The 19,033-nt window shown below is 48.2% G+C and overlaps 1 protein-coding gene across 2 annotated transcripts in view; it reads right to left on the reverse strand.

Moving 5' to 3' along the window:
• Nucleotides 1-9,114, reverse strand: part of SLCO2A1 (solute carrier organic anion transporter family member 2A1) — an 88,611-nt gene extending 79,497 nt beyond the window's left edge. The window contains exons 1-2 of one of the 2 annotated variants that reach the window (XM_081300778.1): nt 9,009-9,114; nt 8,184-8,731 (exon numbers count right to left, since the gene is read on the reverse strand). In XM_081300778.1, the coding sequence (XP_081156904.1) occupies nt 8,184-8,279 (96 nt within the window). In that variant the 5' untranslated portion in view covers nt 8,280-8,731; nt 9,009-9,114. Of the gene's footprint in view, nt 1-8,183; nt 8,735-9,008 lie in introns of both variants that reach the window. The other variant, XM_081300779.1, reaches the window with a different exon arrangement.
• Nucleotides 9,115-19,033: the final 9,919 nt, after the last annotated feature.

Below are 19,033 nucleotides of genomic sequence, written 5' to 3' on the forward strand. Positions count from 1 at the left end.
AGGACTCTGGAAGCCTGTTGTTCCCTCTACCACTGCCCCTTTCCCCAGGCCCAAAGGAGCCTCACTGTGTTCCCCTAGCTGGGCTCCGCTCCTGAAGTCCCATAGTGCTCAGCCCAGGAACTTTGGGACACCCACACCCCACACACCTGTCCCTTCAAACTGTCTAGGTGCCAGTCCCTCTGCACCCAACAAGTTAGCTGGGTGCACTCACCAGATCAACTAGTTCTGACTTGACATCTACCTGTGTTGCTTCCCAAACTTGGTACACTCCACCTGGGAGTCCGCATTTGGGAGACATGAGTTAGACGTGGCACAGCTTCCTGGAGCATCAAGGTTACCCCAAGATTTGGGGCAAATACTTTTATTGGAAACAGATGATTGTGGAGCAGAAGAATATATAATTCACTTGAGTTTCAGACAAAAATATATCTACAAAATGTCATGCTCAGGGTTAAGCCATATCCCAAGATATCTTCTAGAATTCAGGGCCTTTTATTACAAATGCTAGCTCAACGTAGTCCCCTCTGATGACAACTGCATTCTAGCTGAGGCCCCTGGTGGTCCAGAGCAGCATCTCCCAGAGATGCTAGTGGAACAGTCTGCAGTATGGAAAGCAGCGTTGGGTAAGCAACACGGAACTTGCCAGCAGACTCCCAGATCGCTCCAGGGCTCAGATACACAGTCTCTGACAAGGGGATAGCTGGCCACGTTTCTAGAGGTGAGGGATAGTGCTGATCAAACTGAGTGCCCCAAAGTTCAGAAGTTCCAAGATTGCTGCTCCTGGCTATGCCCCCAGGCTGAGCCCAAGACTCCCTAAGAGCCTCCTAAGCATTGGCCTCCAGTGATCCAAGATCCTGGGAAGATAGGCCCTGGAAGAAGGCTGCTCAGAGACTTCTGCTTTGCTTTCATTTCCTGCCCATGAGCACATTTAATCCATCCCAAACAATAAGGCACACCCAGAAAATCAAGGTCCTCTAACCCAAGTGAGCTGGGGATTGATCAAGGACAACCTGGCGGCTTCTGCCAGGTTTCATAACAGTTCCCAGCAAAGATCAGACTCAGCTGGCCCTGTTCCTAGTCTCATCTCAATCAGTGATTTAAGAGCATGAGATGAGAATCTGAGAATGGAAAAGAAAGTCTAAGATCACAAAGTTCAGGTCTAAATGGTCAAGGATGAGAGGATACAGAAAGGGATGGGGGGAGGGAGATGACTCAGGTGCAAATTCCTGCTTTGCCAGTTACTGGATATGTGGCCTTGAATCAACCTCAGTTTCCCCAACTATGAGATGAAGATGTTGCTACCTCAATTGCAGGGCTATCGTTGAGATTAGAAAAAAGAAAAATCAGAAACATAGATCTAAGATCAAGTTCAAGAGAAAGGATATACTGATCAGCTAAAACCAGAAGAAAAGCTAGAGCATAAATACACAAGATCCTACACTGTTACCAAAAGTGAGCTTTGTTTTAGAAAGTAAAGTAAGCTTGTGGATTTTAGGAAGATTCCCGAGACCTTTATAAAGGTCAAAGTAGAAGGGAAACCGAATGGGTTATAAAATTTGGCAGCCATAAGCTAAACACATATAATTGCAGGATAAAACCAAGCTTTCTCCCAGCTTCAAAACTTGATCCATTCCTACAAAAAATCAAGACAGAGCAGGCTTGGTGGCACATGCCTCTGATTCCAGTAGCTTAGGAGACTGAGGCAAGAGGATTGCAAGTTCAAAGCCAGCCTCAGCAATTTAGCAAGCTTCCAAACAACTTAAAAAGACCTTGTCTCAAAACAAAATAAATAAATAAATAAAAATGGCTAGGGATGTAGCTCAGGGGTTGAGTGCCCTGAGTTCAAACCCCAGTACCAAAACCAAAACACAACATCAAGCAAGAAAGCTATTCACACAGATCAATGGAACAGAATAGGAAACCCAGGATAGACCTGCACAAGTATGGTCAACTTATTTTTAACGGTGAGTTTTTGTTTGTTTTGTTTTTTGTTGTTGATGGTGCTGGTTATTGAACCTAGGGCTTCACCCATGCTAGGCAAGCACTCTACCACTGAACTACATCCCCAGTCTACCAACTGATTTTTGACAAAATGCAAAGGCAAATCACTAAAATAAAGATAGTCTTTTTAATAAATGGTGGAGGAACAACTGGCCTGCAGTAGCTCTCTCCACCCCAAAAAAGAAGAACCTTAACCTAAACCTCACACCTATAAAAAAAATTAACTTGAAATAGAACACAGATTTAAATGTAAAATTAGAAAACTAAATTTTAGGAGAAAATACAGGAAAAAGCACTCAGAAACTAAGATTTAGTGAAGAGTCCTTAGCCCTCAAAAGCAAGATCCAGAAAACTAAAAGGTTGATAAATTAGAATTCATCAAATTAAATATTTTTTTCTGTAAAATACTTAGTTAAGATGATAAAAAATAATCTACAAACTAGAAGAAAATATTTGCAAACCACATACCCAACAAAGGACTTGGATCTAATATATATGGAGAGAACTCTTAAAGCTCTACAGAAAAAAAAATCCAATTTGAAAATGGACAAAATGGGGCTGGGGCTATAGCTCAGTGGCAGAGCACTTGCTTTGCATGTGTGAGGCACTGGGTTCAATCCTCAGCACCACTTATAAAAATAAATATATAAATTTATAAAAATAAATAAATAAAAATATTGTGTCCAGCTACCACTAAAAAAGAATATTTTAAAAAGAAAAGAAATGGACAAAATACATGAACAGATATTTCAATGAAGAAGAGATACAAATGGAAATTCATATAAGATGTTCTATGTTATTAGCCACGAGGGAAATTAAAATTAAGACCATGATATGATGTCATTACACATTAATTAAAATAGCTAAAATAAAAAGTAGTGACAACATCTAATGCTGACAAGGCCCAAAGTAGCTGGAATTCTCACACATTGCTGGTGCAAATCTCGAAAAGCAATTTGGCAGATTTGTAAAACAGCTCAGCCTGCAACTACCGTCTGACCCACCAACACACACTTGGGCATTTACCCTAGAGAAATGAATATTTCTCTCCACACAAAAACCTGTACATAGTTGTTCATCGAAGGCTAATTTGTAATAGTCCCCAACTAGAAACAACCCAAATGTTCTTCAATGAGTGAACATTTAAACAAACTATGGTACATCTATACTATAGAATACAACTCAGCAATAAGAAGGAACAAATTCTTTATATGTGCAACAATTGGGGTAGATTTCCAAGACATTGTGCCAAATGAAAAAAAAAAAAAAAAGCTGATCTCAAAATGTCATGACTTGTATGATTCCCTTTATGTAACATTCTAGAGATGACTAAATTACAGAGATGGGAAAAAAGGTTCATGGTTGCCAGGGGTTGCCATTCAGTAGTCAGAAGAGGAATGAATGTGACTCTAAAGGGGTTAACATAAGAGAAGCCTTTATGGTGGCTTCAAGCAGTGGACCAGTGGTTACAAGAACCTACACAAGTGATAAAATGGCATTGAACTGTACACATGTGATAGCAATGTCAATTTCCTGATGTTGATTATACAGTTATTGTAGCTATATAAGATGGAACCACTAAGAGAAGCTGAGTGAAGGATACCCAAGACCTTTAAGTACTATTTTCCTGTGAATCTATAATTGTTCCAAACTTGTTAAGGTTAGGATCTTGAACGTCCCCCAAAAGCTCATGTGTTGAAAGCTCGGTCCTCAGTGCAGCATTGTTCAGAGGTAGGGCTTCTGGATCATGAAGGCTCTGACCTCATCAATGTATTAACCTATTGAGGGATTCACAGCTCACGGACAATTGGGAGGGGATGGAAATTGTAGGAAGTATAATTTGGTTGGAGGGATGGGTCCTTGGGGTCATGCCCTCAGGTATTTTGTCATAGCAAGAAAAGCTAACAGAAAACTAAAAAATAAAAATAAAAAAAGACTCAAAATAAACCAAGTTTTGTCTTATATTAAGAACTCAACTGACTTTCTCCTGTGATCCCTTATAGGAGAGTTCCCAAGTACTACCGTGATAGCCATCTGTGTGGAACCCATGGGATATGGACAATGGAAACTCACACACCTATTTCTTCATGTCATTCTCCAAAAGAAACGGAGGATGGAATGGCCATGTAAAGATCAATGAACCTAAGAATGACCCTTCCACTCAGGAATATCCCTGGCTTCTCAGGTCCACTTTCCCTGCTCTCATGCTTTGGCATATAACTGGAGCTCTGAGCAGGCCAGTAAAAGGCAGAAAAGAAGCTCAGGTAAGGTCCAGATGTAGTTGAAACCATAGCGCAGGATAAAACCTAGCAGAGGCTGCAAAGAGAGAGACTGAGGAATGGGTGAGGCCATATAAAAGATAATGATTTCTGGCCCAGCAAAACAAAAGAAGGCAAGGGAAGGCCAGACTTCCATCCTAACACCCTATCCTGGGTTTTCCAGAATGGAAAAAAAAAGGTAGTCACTATCATGAACAGAAGAGAACAATCAGGAAGAGATGAAATGAGCTCTCCGTGCCATGGAACGCAAGTCACTCCCCGGTTTGTTCTGTGTCAGCATCACTAGAGAGGAAATATAAGCCAAGAAGGGTTTTAAGCATCACCCAGGACAAGGTCTGAGTGACCTGTGACACCCTGACCCCAACAGTTCACGTTGTTCCCCACCAGAAGCAGTGCCCAAGGGTGGCCTCTCAGGTGGGGCAGATTCCTGAGAGCTAAAGGGTGCTATCTTAAACCTTAGAGGAACCACCCCCTGGGGAAGACTGGGGATCTTAATTCAGAAGGTCACAGAAGGAATTCTTTGGCCCTGAAGAGTTGATTGAGAGTGTTTTCCGGAGCATGAATCAGGTTGCTGGGATAGAGTATTTTGTTCTAGAAACTGAGAATTAAAGCCCCAAATGCCTCCCTGTGATTGAGAATTGAAGGCCTCCGAGTGTGGCCTGGACACAAGCCAGGACAAAGTACATTCCCCCAATTTTTGGTTCTCCCAAGTTAGAGGTTACCAGGGCTGCTGGGGCCAAGCTAGAAGCTTGCCTTCTTCCCACTGTTCTTCCTCACCCTTCACCCCCAGTGAAACGGACCCCACCCTACCAAGTATATATGATTTCACTACACTGGAGCCGTGGGCAGCAGTGATCCAGTGACCACTCCCACTATAAGATAACCTCAGTTTGGCCCCCAAAGAAAGCTTCATTTTAAGGAGAAACAGATCCTTTGAGGCTGCCAGGATAAGTTAGCCACAAAGTCTCCCTTCTACCAACACCCGCCCCCCCAGCCCCATAATCGCTGAATGGACCTGTTTTTAATTTAGAGTTCTGGGCGCTGGACTACTCCCTCCAACAGTGATTCTCCAGCAGGTCCTGAACTTCCTAAGAATCCCATAAGTCAGAGGCCAGAGACTGTCTCTAAATTAAATACCAGGATATTTACTGCTACAGGGGAGTCTAAAAAAATGAACCCTGAGAGTTGCCAGGCTGTTTGGATGTGAAGAATGATGAGTGAAAGAGTAGAAACTCAGTGAGCCACTGGGAGTACACATCCTGCAGCCACCGCAGCTCCCCTGGGTCACAGCTGGGACTTGTGTGTCACCAGAGCCTGAAGAAAGCCCTCATAACTGAAACCCATGGAATCCCCACCTGCTAAACCAGCTGATGAGAGGGCTGGGTGGTACAGTGGTTAGAGTCCATGTCTCTCTACACTCCATCCCTTGCTGGTTATATGCCCACACATGGACATGGGAGGTCCCCTACCAAAGCCTTACTTTCCTTATCATTAAAGGGGACAATAATTCACCTGATGGAGTTGCAAAGAGGACAAAATATGGGTACAATATTTCTGTAGTTCCTGGTATATTCAGATAGCTCAATTGTGGTTTAGCTACTCTTATTATTATTTTGGACATTATTATTATTATTATTTGTAGTTTTTCTTCACTAATAATTCCATGATGGAATTGATAGAACAAAACTTCCAAAATGGTATTTGAACATACAGTTCTGTCTGTTGAAGGAAGAAGCAATCTCGGATTGACCAAGCCCACTTCCTATGCCTCATCCTGGTTAATCCTTACTGAGCTGACTCCCAACATGGGCATTGTTCATTTTACCCACTTTTTAAGGTAAGGACCCTGAGGATCAGGAAAGGTGAGACATGCTTCCTTCCCTATGTCACACAGTTAGTAAGTGATTGATATGGGGTTTCTCAGGAATGTCCACAAGACCAATAGGTTAGTCTGTCCTAGGAAAATGGCAGATCCTCAAGTTGAGTGTCCCCTTTCCTTTCCATATCTCAAGGCATGTGCAGCCCGAATTCTACTGAGAAGGTGCAAGGCCATCGCCCAACCTCTCACTGGGAGGAAGAAATTTCCCCTCAAATAGCAAAGCCCTGGATTACTTATTACTGTTCTGGGAGGGACACTTAACTAATCTGGGATTCCAGATTCCAAATTTCCCTGGTTTCAGGCTCAGTTGAGATTTTTCCAAATTCTGATCTTAAAACTGTTATTCATCCAAAGAGGTGATGATTAAGAGAATCTGGTTGTTGGAACTGGTGAAAACCTCTTTAACTGATGAGTCTTTAACTCCCTCAGGGGGCCAATTGGCCTGAGCTCAGAGTTCAGGCCTCAGGCACAAATAATCAGCATGTGAGAAGTTATCTTATTCTTACAGATCTTCAAAGAAATTGCTGCCATAAACTGTTTTAGGGACTAGGGCAGGCCAAGCCTTATCCCTCCTCACCCTCACTGTCAGGAATCTGGGCTGGAACCACAGCCCCTCCTGCCATTCCTGGGGGTAAAGGAGTTAGATTTCCTGTACCCTGTTTCCTGCCACGGCTCCACTCCTTTCAGACTACCCAACCCCGACCCCGGCCCTTTCCTTCCAATTCCTAATTTTAAGATATCAAACTTTCCACAATTCTCAGCTGAAACTTCTCCAGAACACTTGGAAATGGTGAAATGGAAATTGCACACAGTGTTCTATGCAGGTCTGGCCAAAAGGTGAGTTTTGAGATTATTTTAAATTATTTCAAAATTTCTGTCTTATTTATATTACACCAGGAGATCAATTTAACCTTTATTATTGTGGTTCGGGAAAGAACAGAAACAGGAATGGGGAATTCCACTGGAAACAATCTAAGTACATGTATGTAGGTGGGATCCTCTCTGACCTCCAGATCTGTTTCTGTTAGATACATGTAACCAGTCCACAGAGACTCCCAACCTGCCTTTGTGTGATCTGAGTTCCCCTCTCTGCACCACTGGAGGCTTTACCCATTTCCATCTGATTGTATGATTGTGGGAAACAACCTAATGTCTCTGTGCCAAAATCTCTACCCTGACCCCAATATGCCCTCAAGAAACTCTGAAGCCTTCCACTTCCTCATAGGGAAGCTTCCCTCTATCAGGAAGTCCCCAAAGAACTTGAGAGTGGATTCAACCACTCTAGGTCCTCCTGGACTTGTGAGAGAGTAGAAAGTGTTTCTGACTCTTGGGGAAGAAAGTGTTGTCATTCTAATAGCTGCCAACACCCCATTTTCTCTTCCCTGTGTCCCCATAACTTGCTGGGCCAGAGGCACCTGCTCTGATCTTTCTGACCACTAGGGCCATGATTTTCAGACCAGGAAAGCTGGTCCTAGGAGAAGGGTTGGTTGCTGAACGGCAGAGCCTGAATTGCAGCCAGGTAGCACGGTCCCCGCCAGCTTTGGCAGAAATTGAAAGCCCCGGGAGGAACATCTTCTGCCATCAGGAACAGGTTTGCTCTGATCGGTACCATCTCAAAAGTGCCCCCAGCCCATCCCCACAAGGCCCCACTGGGCACCTCCAAGCCCGTCCCAAGAACGAAGTTAACTGTCTGCGGGAGACAGTGTTCCTCCAGATATTCTTTGGCAAAGATGGCAATTCTCTCACTGCCATATCTCTATACAGTTGTCTCAAAACAAACAAACAACAACAGGTCCTTCCGATGTCCTGCTTCTTAGCCTGATGCGGGCATGTGAACATACACATGCGATCGCGCGCGCGGCGGGTCCAGGTGCGCCCTGGCCCGTAACGCCAAGCGCCAGGGATGCGACCTGGAATGGTGGCCCTGAGGGCAGAGGAGGGAGTCAGAGCACCCTGCACCCCCTGGGCTTCGACAGCACCGACGCCGGTGGCGCCTCGCGGGACTGTCTGCGGACTCTGCTCACCTTAATGTTGCCAAAGACGGAGCGGGGACAGCGGCCGGCTCCGCCCGAGGAGGCGCTGCTGTCCTGGCGCGCGCCGGGGTTGGGCAAGAGCCCCATGGTGACGGGGTGGCGGGCCGGGCTGCAGAGCGACACGGGGGCGGCGTCCCCTACCGCCCGGCCGGGGCGGTGGTTGCAGGCTCCGGGCTCTGGGTGGAGAGAGACCGCGCGGGCTGGTGGAGCCGGACGGGCCGATGGCGAACTTGGTGGCGCTGACCTTAGGAGGCGCGCGGCGCGGAGACTGAGCGAGAGAGTGCGCGCCCAGAAGTTTTTATAAGTGGCCGCCGCCGCCGTCGCCGATGATGAAACGCGCTCTCCCTCCTCCCTCTCTTCCTCCGGTGTCCAAAGCGCAGCGATCCCCCGCCCCCCGCCGCCGCCGTCGTCGCCTCCTTAGACAGGTGTCTTCGGGACGCGGGAGTCGGTGCTGCCTGAGCCCAGGAGGCGCTGGGTACGCCGGGGCTCGACCTCGGCTCGGACCCGCGAGGCTTCACGGTCTCGGGAGAAGGTCCCGCCTGCTGGGAGGGGTGGGGGAAGGAGGGAGTTAGTGGCAGGAGGGACGGACGGCTGTAGGCGGGTAGGGGGATGCCTGGGAAAAGGTGGGTGCGGCCGGTGCGGGCAGGTGACTGGGGGGATCTTGAAAGGAATGGGCAGGGCCAGCGGGTGGAAGGGATAGTAGGGTCCGAGGGGCGCTGGGGTGGGGACAGCAGGAGCAAGGTGGGGGAGGGAGCCCGGGGTTCCTGGAGAGGTGAGCCCCGGCTCCCCGCCCGCCCGCCCGCCTGCCCGACGCACTTGGGAAGATTTACGCAGCCAGTCTCTGCTTGTTTGCACTCGCCGCGGCAAACGTGGGCCCTCAGTTCCGGTGATGGCTCTGAGACTCGCCGAGGCTCTGTTTGTGCTGCGGGCTGATTTATATTTAAACTGCTCTTTGCGCTAGAGAGGGGGGTGGGGTAGCAAGGTGGAGGGGTGGGGGCCGTCCCGGGCTGGGCCCGAACTCTCTGGACTTGAGCCAAGGTAAACGGCAAGCGCTGTCAAGTGTCAGCGAGGCTAGGTCTGGCGTGGAGTGCTGCGAGGGACAAGGGGGGGGGCCTGGACAAACGGGATGCACCCCACTGACCTCCTTCTTAGGGTTGGAATGAACAGCGAGTTTATTTTTCCCGAGGTTTTTTTTTTTTTTTTTAAACCTCTGGGACTGCAAGCTCAGAAAAAGGAAAGAAGGTGAGGCTTTTGCAAAGGCCAAAAAGAATCTGCCAAAAGCAGCTACAGTGAGGAATCCAATGCTAGAGGCTTTCTTTCAGCTCCCTAATTTCTGTAGTCCCCTACAGAGCTGATCTCTCTGAGCCCACCCCACACCCAGGAAAAGACGCCCCTCAATATCCAGGAAACTTCAACTGTCACAAACTCATAGGATGATGAACCACATAGGCTGTTTGTTTCTACCCAGGGCCTGATGCATTTAGGCCGGTTCTGGCCTGGCCTGTGACCACAGGCTTCTCCTGTTCACCAGTACATTAGGACCTCAGGCATGGCAGCATTCAGAAGCTATTGGATAATGAGTAACCTCTGACCACTTCACTCCTCCACAGAGAGGTGTATCCAAACCGGCTTTCCAGAGTTCTTTAGCAGCCCCAGACCCAGAGCAAGCAGGAACTCCAGGTCACGTTGTGTCTGGCTGGAGAACAAGGAGCACAAGGACAGTTCTCATCCTGAAGCACTCAAGGTGTGCTGGGCAGACAGTAATATCACAGTGGTAGATTGATTGTGCCAGGCTCTGCTGAGTACCCACAAGCATGATTCTATCTAACCCCAAGATTAACTCTGCAGTCTGGGCTTCACAGATGGAAATGCTGGAGACCGATTAAAAATTGCCTGAAAACCACATAGCAAATTAGTGAAATCATCTCTGCCTGATTATGGAAGCCCAGACTCCAAGTACTTAAAGAGTTGTCTAGTCCAGGAACCTCATTTCACAGGTGGAACCAAGCAGGGACCAGACAATGCCCAGGTCAAGGTCACAGGCACATTAGGGCCACCACGGCTGGAGCTGCTTTTTCAATCTCCCGGCCTAAGGATGAACCTCTAGTGGAATTCCAGGGAGGACCAACCACTTCAGCCTTCTCATTGTTCTCAGTTAACCTTGACCTCGGGCTGCTCTCAGGATCAGCATCATCTCCATAGGAAAGGCCTATTCAGAGTTTCCATTTCTGTTCTGGTGGGAGTTCAACTAAATGGAGATTCAATCAGTGACTTAAATGAGATTCATTTGCTGGTGGCAATAGGTCTGCTAGTAGGTAGTGCAGGGGTCATGACCTAGACCCCTTCAGAATTCTTTAATATGTAGTTCTCATCCCCCTGGTTTGCTCATAGTCACAAGAAGGTTGCTCCAACTCCAGGCTCCTCTTCTAAATCCAGAAGTGCAAGACAAGAAATGAAGGGGGCAAATCTTACGCACATGCACAGCCACTTTTCCTTAAACCTTGATGCCCACCCTAGCTATCTTTGCAAAGGATGCTAAGAAATCTATTTAACACCAATGCTGTCTCCTGAGCAAAATTGAGGCTCAAGGGAAAGAAGGATATTGCATCTTCAGCATTCAGTGTCTACACACAGAGTAACCCATTTCCTTAAAAGAGCACCCTCCCTGGGTCTGTCTCCCTGAGTTTCCATCTTTCTATTTCAGCAAATATTTCCTAACACTAAAAAATAAATAAATAAAGCATATGAGCAGTCCCTAACTTCAAAGACTTTCTGGTCTCAAGGTGGAAAGAGAGAAGAGAAAGCATCGTGATGTACAGAGCTGCGTTGGGAGCAAGGTCCTTCAATCCTCTTGGGACAATGAGAAGGTTCCCTGGAGAAGGTGTCCAAGGACTAGGAGGATTAGGATTGGGGTGACAGAGGGTCATGCTGTTGCCTGGTGTCATTCTGACTGGAACAGGAGACTAGGGACGGTGGGAATGTGTAAGAGGCTAGCACCTTGAGTGGCATGCTAAGAATGAAGGCCTGCCCCCAGCACAAATGCGGAGCTAGGTACAGAGAGTGACCTGGGCTGATTTGCATTTCTCTGAACCTCTCTGGCAGCCAGGTAAGAGAAGAATGAGGTCATCAGGAAGGATACACAGGAGCTAGTAGGCGGGCCTGGACTGCTGTGGTGGGATGGTGGTGGGGAGGAGAGATAGACTTGAGAAATGTCAAAAGGAGATGGCATCCACCTGTCAGAGAAGGAGGCATTGGTGAAGACCCCCCCGAGAATCTGACTTGTGCAACCAGCATGGACGATGCCCATCCCTGACACAGGGAATCTAGAAGGACCAGCAGCTGTTGCGGGGAGCCACACAGCCAAGATGTGCCCCAGGCAGGTATCTATACAGGTGCAGTGCCAGGCTGGATGCTGGGCTGGAGATGTGGCTTGGGGATTCCACGTGGAGGTGGGTAAACCTCGAGAAGGAATGAGTCTCCCAGGGAGAGTGTCTTGAGGGGTGCATCCAGGATGGACCACAGCAACAGCAGGAGTGGTCCAGGTGAAGGGAAGCCAGGATCTTTGTCCGACTAAAGGTTTGTGCCCTTTGCCACCATGCATATGGCCTCAACTGTGACCTGTGATGATAAAGGGAAGAGCCCCGGGCCTCAGTTTACTCCACAGTAAAATGGGGACAATGATTGCTAGTTTCCTGCAAGACAAGGGATAATGTGATGGGACCATCTCACTCCGAGACAAGTTTCTACTGTGGTTATGGAGGCTGCGGATAGCTTGCCAACCTCTCAGATCCTCGAGGCCTGATTTAAGATGAAGATATTAGTGTTTGTTATAAAGCGTGTATGAGAAGATGAGAGTGTCTGGTGCCCAGTAAGGGCTCAGCACCACACAGCTGTCTTTGCAGTGGTGATTGGTGGTACTGATGCCAGAACTGCACCCCGTGTCTCTTCCTCTCACACAGCCATAAGCTACTTGAGAACATAGTTTCTGGGTCAATTCTCCTTGTTTTGGGCCCGGTTTATTTCATTGCTTAAAAATGTTCAGTAAACGATATCAAGCTGAAAAGAATTCCAAAAAGACCCCAGTGACTGGGGAAGACCTCGTTGGTCTGAGGCCTGAGGGTCATTGCTCTCTCTGTCAAAACCCATTTCTGGAAGCCTCTGACAGTCTCCAGGCTCAGCCTTGTCTGTCCTCACTGATGACTGGCCATGAACTTGGTGGTGGGTCCATCAGTCCATACTGCCCACTCCTGCAGTAGTGGGTGAGGGTCTTTTGAGCACTTTGGATACCCAACTATTATCATGGATGAACTCTGGTGACCAGCTCCTTGTGAGTCATCCACCAACAAGAATTGGGGTCAGGGAACTCCCCAATAACTGCCTCTCCCTGAGTTGTAGAACATCTCTGAAGCCAAGAGCCCCACCTCATTGTCACTGTGAGTGGTAGGGCAGCCTGCTCCCTTTGTGGGCCACCCTGACCATGACCCTGACCTTATAAATATATTTCTGATAAGTAAAAAAAAAAAAGTGTGTTTTTATTTAACAAACACACAGTGCTAACAGTCTGTGCCAGGGACTGGTGAAATGTGACTTATTTAATCTTTAAAATGACCCGGCAGGAGAGGCTCATTTTCTACTGCGTTTTACATTTGGTGAAATGGAGGGTCCAGAAAGGTACAATAATTAGGTGAGCCACATGGCTAGTAAATGACAGAGCACACATTCAAACCCAGGCAACACAGGAACAGAATCTAAGTTTCTGATCAAAGGGCCTTAGCTGCACACAGGGTGCAGACAGGTCAAGTCCAATGTCCACCCACACAATGACCCTTTAGGGGTTAGAAGCCTACCTTGGTGCCTTGACACTCCTGTACCCTTAGGAAGCCTTGCCTCCCTCCTCCCCGGCTGAAGCAGCAGGAGAGGTGTAGCCTCTGCTGTCAGAACCACAACCAGGCCTGACCTGGGAGACCCTCCTTAAATGAAGGCTGGGGGCCACTGGCAGGCCCTCCCTAGCCCAGCTCCAAGAACCCCATTTTCCTGTTCCCTTCTCTGTGCATTTCTTCCCTGTAGCATGGGTTTCTGCAGCACTTCCTTCCTGCTGTTCTCTCCTCCACCCCGATCTGCCCTCTCAGAATCCAGGCAGAATTTTCCCTCCAGCTCCCCCTCTCCAGCCACCAAGAAAATGCTGTGAGTCAAGGGAGGGGCACTGGAGCATCAGGGTGTCCTGCCTCCTGAAGCCCCAGATGCTCTGCATTCTCTCTGGGCTTGACCCAGGGTCTGGTACAGCCAACGGGGTTCCCACAGTGTCCATGATGACTTCCCCAAGGCCTGGTGCTGCTGGTCCAACTCCTGGTATTACTCAGTGGAGGTCATTTGCTGCTTTGGTAGGAAAAGAAGAAACTCCACCAGGCCTGTCCCACACCCCACTGATGTCCACTCCCTCAGCCAACACCTCCCCAAGGGGTAGGAGCCCCAGCCTGGCCCCATCTGCACTGCACCCACTTGGGTACAGGTGATATTCCCAGCCTGCACTCGGGTGTTCCAGCTCATCACCACTCCTAGGTAATACTCAGAAGGATCTGAGCAGGATCTCATCTCTGCTGTCACTCAGCCCACATTCAGCATGCACCTAACCTGTCCTCAGTCCTGTGCTGCTCCTGTGTGTCCTGCCATCTCCAGATTGCTGAGCCAGACAACAGGAACCACAGTTTATCTCTGCCATGATGCTTGTTTTTAAGCTGATTGATAACTTTTATATTATACCTTTTCAAAAAATAATCTACTGTGTTTCAACTCTGGTGGGAGAGTTAAATTTTTATTGAATTCACCTACTATCCCACATCACTTTTTAACCCAATTTGACCCTTCATCCTAGATGTGGAACACCTAAAAAATGCTAGACATGATATACATTAGAAGGTAGGCACAGTGGCACGTGACTGTAATCCCAGAGGCTTGGAAGGCTGAGACAGGAGGATGGCAAGTTTGAGGCCCACCTCAACAACGCAGTGAGGCCCTGAGCAACTATTTAACGAGACTCTGCCTCAAATTTTTAAAAAAGTAAAAAATGACTGGGAATGTAGCTTAGTGGTAAAGTGCCCCTAGGTTCAGTACAAAAAAAAAAAAAAAAAAAAGAAAAAGAAATTACATACACACACATATGTATATATAAATAATATAATCTGTAGCAATGATATGATATAATAATAATGATGAGCTGGTCACAGTGGCACACGCCTGTAATACAGCAGCTCTGGAGGCTGAGGCAGGAGGATTGCGAGTTCAAAGCCAGACTCAGCAAAAGTGAGATACTAAGCTGTGGGAGACCAACCTTGCACTTGACTGAGTCACACTCCCCGGCTGGGTGCTGAGGCGCTCAGTCACAGAAATGTGGCAGAGCTTTCCCCACCCTTCTTGGGTTCAAGGGTGGGTGTCTCGTGCATGGGTGTGTCTTGCTACAGCCCCATTGGGTGAAGCTATGCTCACCTGTTCCTTTGTAATATAACCCCTTGCCCTGTTTAGGATAGAATCTTCCATGGAAGTGCCTTGTGTGTGTCCCCTTCTCTTACTGTGCCCGTGGGTGTGGCCTACCCAGGTGTCAGTCAACCTGCTGACAGTGGACCTCATGAAGCTAGACTCAGCCCCCTGAAACCTGACCCCTTGCCTCATTTGAATAGCTTCTCCTCAATAAAAGGGGTCAGCTCGTGCTCTCACTCTCTCTCTTTCTGCGGACCCTTAAGGTCAGAGGAGCCGTCACAGCGACCCCAAAGGAAAAGGTATTTGTGTCTCTTGTGTGGTTATTTTGTGCAGCCCAGTCAGCCCAGTTCAACTGGAGTGACCCCTGAGCCTTTTAGTCACGAGAACAGAAACCCAGCACTAAGCAACTCAGTGAGACCCTGTCTCTAAATAAAATACAAAATAGGGCTGAGGATGTGGCTCAGTGGTTGAGTGTCCCTGAGTTTAAACCCCAGTACCACACACACAGACACACACAAATAGTAATGATGAAAATATAATTATAACACGATAATTACAGTGATATTAATATATTAACATATACAAACTCTGGATTGTGATTTCTAACCTATCTTAATGAACCTGTGCCATTTCATTGAAATATTCACAGAATCGAAAGCTTGGGCCTAATGGGTTTAAACTTTGCAGAATTTTCTACTTTTGCTAATTCTTTCGCATAAACATGGTTTTACTTAAAAACTACAGTAAGGTAACCTACTTTTTCCAATATGTGTCATTCCACAAGAGAGGAGCTCTTCTTTACCATCTCATGTGTGGCTGCATGCAGCTAGGAATTATAAATAACTATCCACTGGTGTTGAATGGTAAGGGTGTATGTAACTATCATCTTACAAATAGTGACTTGATGGATAATTTTGTGCAAAAAGTCCATTGTTTTAGAACTGATCTCCAGCAGTGTAATTACTGGGGTTCAGTAATTAAGTTCAAAGCTGGGTGTAATGGCATATGCCTGTAGTCCCAGTGACTTGGGAGGCTGAGGCAGGAGGATCACAAGCTCAAGGCCAGCCTCAGCAACTTAATGAAACCTGTCTCAGAATAAAAAAAGAAAAATGAATGGGGAAGTAGCTCAGTGGTAAAGCACTCCTAGGTTCAATCTCCAGTACCTCCCCCACCAAAAATAAATGTAAAGAAGTGCAGTGGGTTTGAATGCTTTAGAGGTTCTAGACATTTTTCTCTCGAATACTCAAACTCACTTCTCATGCAGATTTCATTCACCTAGGTCCCTCTTCCTCCAGTGCCTCCCTCCCTGTATATACACATATATATACAGGAGGAAGGCCAGCAATCCAGGGGGGGGTGGCCTGACTACACCAGCTATAGAGTTCCTCTCTCTCTCAGGCCCCAGGGCCTTCTGGGCCTTCTGAGCCTCAGCAGTCCAAGCTCTGGAGCTCAGCGTGCCTGGCTAATCCACCTCCCTCCCTCCCCCACCACCTGAGGCTGACCAAGAATATGATGGGTTGTGGCTGCTCCAGACCCCCACCTTCACCTCATCTCAGCACCCGGGACAGCAGATCAGAGAGAATGTGTGCCACCCACGTCCCAGTGACAGCCTTACCACAAGATCAAGGTTTTGAACTTCATGGTTCAAACGGGCTTTTCCTCTTGTTCTACCCCAGCACTGTTAGCTTACCAGCGGGGTGACCTTAGGCGGGTCACTCAACCTCTGCTGGTAGCTGTTCCGAGGAGTGAACTGGAGTGAATGGAGGTCTGGGCTCCTGCTTTCCCTGACTCTTGTTCCTTGGTCTTGCTCCTTATTTGTCCAGATCTGTGCCCTCCTCACTACCCTGTTCTCTGCCCCCCTGCTCCTCTTGCACCCTTGCCATGGCCCCCACGGGTAGTGGGTCCTGTTTCTCCCCTGCAGAAGGGAGCCTGTGCCCTGCCTTGCCCTGCACACGCCCTGTTTGGAATGACCCCATATCAGGAGGCTTGTGAGCCTTCAGGGCAGGGACCAAGCACAAACACAAGTGTAGATAGCAGGATGCCACTGCAGGAGACACAGCTGGACTGATCTGTGGAGTGAGCCTGCTTCTCCCAGCCTCTCAGGCATGAGGGGCTCATGGGATGAGGTTATCACATATGTTTTTTTTTTTTTTTCCAACTGAGCAAAACTAAGGCCCAAGCACTGGGAACAGAGAGCAGCTCCCAGCTCTGAGCCTCAGCCCCCACCTGTTGTGCTGCGCTGTCCTCTCCCTGTGCAGGATCCCCACCCTCACCCCAATCTGGCTCTCCCAGGGAACATCAGCTCTGCCTTCTGAGCTGTAAACATCAGGCCTATAAACGTTCCATGGGGCCCTTCCGCTGGGCCCGGGGACCCTAACACACCCTGGGCCTGGGCTGTACACGGTAAGCTGAGTCACCTGATGAGGTCACTGGGAGTCAGGCCTCCTCCCAGTTCATGGTCACAGGGAGGGAGCGCCTGGGGGTGTGGCCTTGTTGCAGGGGATTCGGGAAGAGAATGCTCACTGATTCCCTGCAGGACTGACAGGAGGGGAGGTCCAGGAGAGTGACCAGGGATTTCAATCAGACTGCAGCAGGCTGCGGAGACCAAGCCCGCGGGCTCCTGGCCTCACCAGCTCTGAGAACCTCCCTCCTGCCCCAGCAGTAGGAATGATGGTCACTGAGGTGGACGGCTGCTGTTTGCCCTTCCCCCAACCTGCCCCTCTTCTGGTGACAGCACTTAGACTCTCTGTCCGGGTACCACACTCAGGTTAGGTGGCCTAAGTGAGCTGATGCCAATCGGGGTAGAAGGACCTGGGCCAGGCCTGGCTGCCTGGCCCTCTCCTGGAGCCATTAGGACCATGTGCTGTCTCCTAAGGCTGCCAGGGTTGGGGCACCTCCCTCAGTGTCAGGCTCTAGGGAGTCTTGGGGAGAATCTGCCCCAGGATGAAATGGGAGTGTGGGAAAGAGGTCGCCGAGACCGGTGGCCGTGTCCTTCAGGCTCTGGTTTCACTGGGCAGTTGCATCTGGGCCTTGCACTTTTGTGAGCCCATAAATTCCCTTTATGGTGTAAGTTTTGTTGAGCTGGATTTCCTGTTGCTAGCATCTGAAGAGTTCTGATCCGTCCAACAAACCAAGATTTGGAGAGCACTGGGAAGTTCACCCAGCAGCCTCCGAGCAGGCACCTCACTTAGCGTGGCAGCTGCCATGAGAGGCAGATCTGATTCTTGTTTCAAAGAAGGGAAACGGAAAGCTGGAGTTGAAGAAAGTAGGGTGATCCTGGGTCTCAGGTGTCAAGGAGCAACTATTTCCTATGGGGATCAGGCCCTGGGGGGTGTTGTGGCTGCAGGGCAGATACAGGACTGCCCAGTTCCTCAGGGAGAGGCTGAGCTGCATAGGGTTTCAGACGTGCAGAAAACAGCCACTCAGTTATGTCCACGAAGGACTTGTGATAACAAGGAAAAGACCTATATCAAGACCTCAAATAAAAAGACAGATGTCCATATTACACAACATATATAATAATTTCCATAATGGCTTTCAAAATGCTGTTACATAGAACTTAAGGCCAGAATAAAACAGAGCAAAAGAGTAATAAAGGTTATCTTTCCATGGTGGGAATGTGGCCTTTTACATTTTAATTTTTTTTTTACATTTTAATTTTTATGATAAATATTCCTTTATAAAGAAACAAATGTAATTATCTTTATAAAAAATAAAAGAAAGGAAAAACTGCCTGTTCCCATGGTAGTTTTCCATGAATGTCAATTGCAGAATGGAAGCAAATCACTATAAATCCCATGGCTGGTTGGGCGTCAGGGAAGATGCTCCTGGTCCTGCCCTGCCTTGACCTTCAGCGAACTTGGGGGGAGTCACTGCTTTTCCCTGTCTGTTGCTTCTCTGCACAAGGCGAGGGCACGTGGGCGGCCTCCAGTCCCGACTGACGTCCCAGTCACTGCCTCTGCCAAAATTCACACTTACTCTCTGCCCTCAAGAGAGCTCAGCTGCTTGCAGCACTCATTTAAAAACCAGAAAACGCTGCTGCTCTGGGGTTATTCCCCTCACGGGGAACACAGCTCATCTTTATGACTCCTGCCTGTGTTTCAGGCTCTGCTCGTTGCAGGAGGCTTGCATTAACAGCCTGCGGGGGTGGGGGGGGTGTGCGGGGGAGATCTGGTCCTTATGCCCTGAGGTTCAGGGAGAAAAACCACTTGTCCATCACAGGACTAGTGCGGAACAGGGCTGGAACGTGAGCTGCAATCCTTCCAATTCCAAAGTCCAAGCTATTAGCCACACTGTGAATTGCCTCCGTTCCAGAACATTCCTGGGTGACTTGTTTATTTGTCCCTTTCACAAATATTTACTGAACA

This window comes from Spermophilus citellus (genome assembly GCF_964194105.1).
Source record: "Spermophilus citellus genome assembly, chromosome: 7".
NCBI lineage: Eukaryota > Metazoa > Chordata > Mammalia > Rodentia > Sciuridae > Spermophilus > Spermophilus citellus.